General features: G+C 41.9%; 1 protein-coding gene across 1 annotated transcript; it reads right to left on the reverse strand.

Moving 5' to 3' along the window:
• Window positions 1–433: 433 nt before the first annotated feature.
• Window positions 434–1520, reverse strand: LOC311314870 (galactose-specific lectin nattectin-like). The gene is made up of 2 exons (XM_084445392.1): window positions 1396–1520; window positions 434–1053 (listed from the first exon to the last, which is right to left on the reverse strand). Exons 1-2 carry the CDS (start codon window positions 1507–1509, stop codon window positions 646–648), a joined length of 522 nt encoding a protein of 173 aa, XP_084301518.1. The 5' UTR covers window positions 1510–1520; the 3' UTR covers window positions 434–645.
• Window positions 1521–1977: the final 457 nt, after the last annotated feature.

Genomic DNA, 1977 nt, shown 5'->3' on the forward strand with positions numbered 1-1977 from the left:
CATTCAACGAAGTAAGGGAGGGAGTGACAACCCGACATACGCTATGGTGCGCTGGCTTACAGCCACGCACAAAAATCAACAACTTAGTACTTCTTTTGCATTACAAAGTAAAGATTACTAGAAGGGATATAAACACCACTGGAAAAACGGGAGGATTTTTTTTTTTTTTTTTAATAAAGGAACTTTATTTTCTCATTAATCAAATCCAATCAAATTTTATTTATATAGCGCCATTCGTGCAAAGTTGCAATACAAGGTGCTTCACAGGGTAATAGAAACAGTAAAAAAAAAAAAAAAAATTAATACAATGAAATACAGCAATATAATGAAAATACAACAAAAAAATTAAAGAAAACAAGCAGTATAATAAAACTATGAGATATGAAACATGGTAAAACAGAGAAACCAGGGAGGCACAGTGAAAGGGGGTAGATTAAAATAAGGTAAAAAGGATTAAGAAAATGCTAGATTAATAAAGTGTGTCTTGTGACTGCGTTTAGAAGTGTGTACAGATTGTGCTGCCCTCAGCTCATTAATCTGTTTATTGTTTCGAACAAGGCTCTTTCAGCATCACAGCTACAGGAACCAAAGTGACCAGCGTCAGGACTTTAAATGGGGCCAGCTTCACTTATACAGGCAGCAGCATTAACGAGAGGCACAGACAAAAGCATATTTATTGGTACAGGGGGCATCATTCCATTTCAAACGAAAATTTGTTTGCATGCAGTTCTCATTGTCATTAGCATTATCTGGCTGGTCAGTAGACCATTGGGTGAAGTCCACCTTTGACCCGTCAGACCACATCATACTGCCTTCCTTGTGGACGTCACTCAGCCCGATCCAAGTTAATTCTTGCGCGGGGTCAAAGCTCTGGATGAACTTCTGAGTGAAGTTGAATTCCTCCAGACTGTGTACTGAGGCCAGGTTGACCCCCTGACTCACACAGTAGAGCTCAGCGTCGGCCCAGGTCATGCGTGAGGCAACGTACTTGTAGATGCGATTATTATACTTGTACCAGACAGAGGGACAGAGGTCATCCACGGGTGCTCTGATCTAAGATAAGATAAGATGCACTTTAATAATCACCTGGGGAGACTTAGGTGTTACAGCAATGACAATGTACAGAATAGATCAGAATAAGAATATACATCAGGGTAAAGAATTTACATAGAAGAGTACAAAAATCTATACATACAGTATGTATAAAATATAGATATAAACATTCAATCTGTGTAAATATGTATAATAATATACTGAATACATACACACACACAAAATAATATCTACATATAGTGGATAACATATAGAATATATACATACAATCTGTATAAACATACATACATACATACATACACACACACACACACACACACACACACACACACACACACTTACCTCTGCCATCTTCACCGGCGGTATCCCTTGCGTTGGCAACACCTCCTGGTCAGGCAGGGGAGTCACTGCAGCCAGGGAGAGGCTGAGGAGACTGAGGATGGTGAGAGCTAACATGCTGGAGAAGAGGATTCTCTCTCTCCGTCACTGAGAGCAGTATCAGGAGGCTGGTAGGCAGTCAGGCTGGTAGGCAGTCAGGCTGGTAGACAGTAAGGCTGGTAGGCAGTAAGGCTGGTAGACAGTCAGGCTGGTAGGCAGTCAGGCTGGTAGGCAGTAAGGCTGGTAGGCAGTAAGGCTGGTAGACAGTCAGGCTGGTAGGCAGTCAGGCTGGTGGTCAGACAGTTGCTCTCTGCTCCTTTTATGTCAGTCAGAGAGGGAGGATCAGGGCTGGTGAACTCGGGATTTCATTGGTAGATCATCATGTGGACTAATGTCACTGTTCATTTCATTGTCAACAACAGCCAGTAGAGAGGTGGAGTCAGGTGAGCCAGAAATTACATAAACACTACAGCTGTTGTCTTCACCATGTTCACCTGCCAATATACAGAATACAGAGGAGGATAAGAATACAATGAGGGTAGAGGA

The sequence above is a fragment of the Borostomias antarcticus genome (genome assembly GCF_949987555.1).
Source record: "Borostomias antarcticus genome assembly, chromosome: 11".
NCBI classification, from domain to species: domain Eukaryota; kingdom Metazoa; phylum Chordata; class Actinopteri; order Stomiiformes; family Stomiidae; genus Borostomias; species Borostomias antarcticus.

Excerpts from the sequence above, each read along its gene's own strand:
- LOC311314870 (XM_084445392.1), bottom strand. The coding sequence starts at position 1,509 with ATGTTAGCTCTCACCATCCTCAGTCTCCTCAGCCTCTCCCTGGCTGCA. Across the intron at positions 1,054-1,395 it reads CGCCGGTGAAGATGGCAGAG|ATCAGAGCACCCGTGGATGA; the intron begins GTAAGTGTGTGT and ends ATCTTATCTTAG.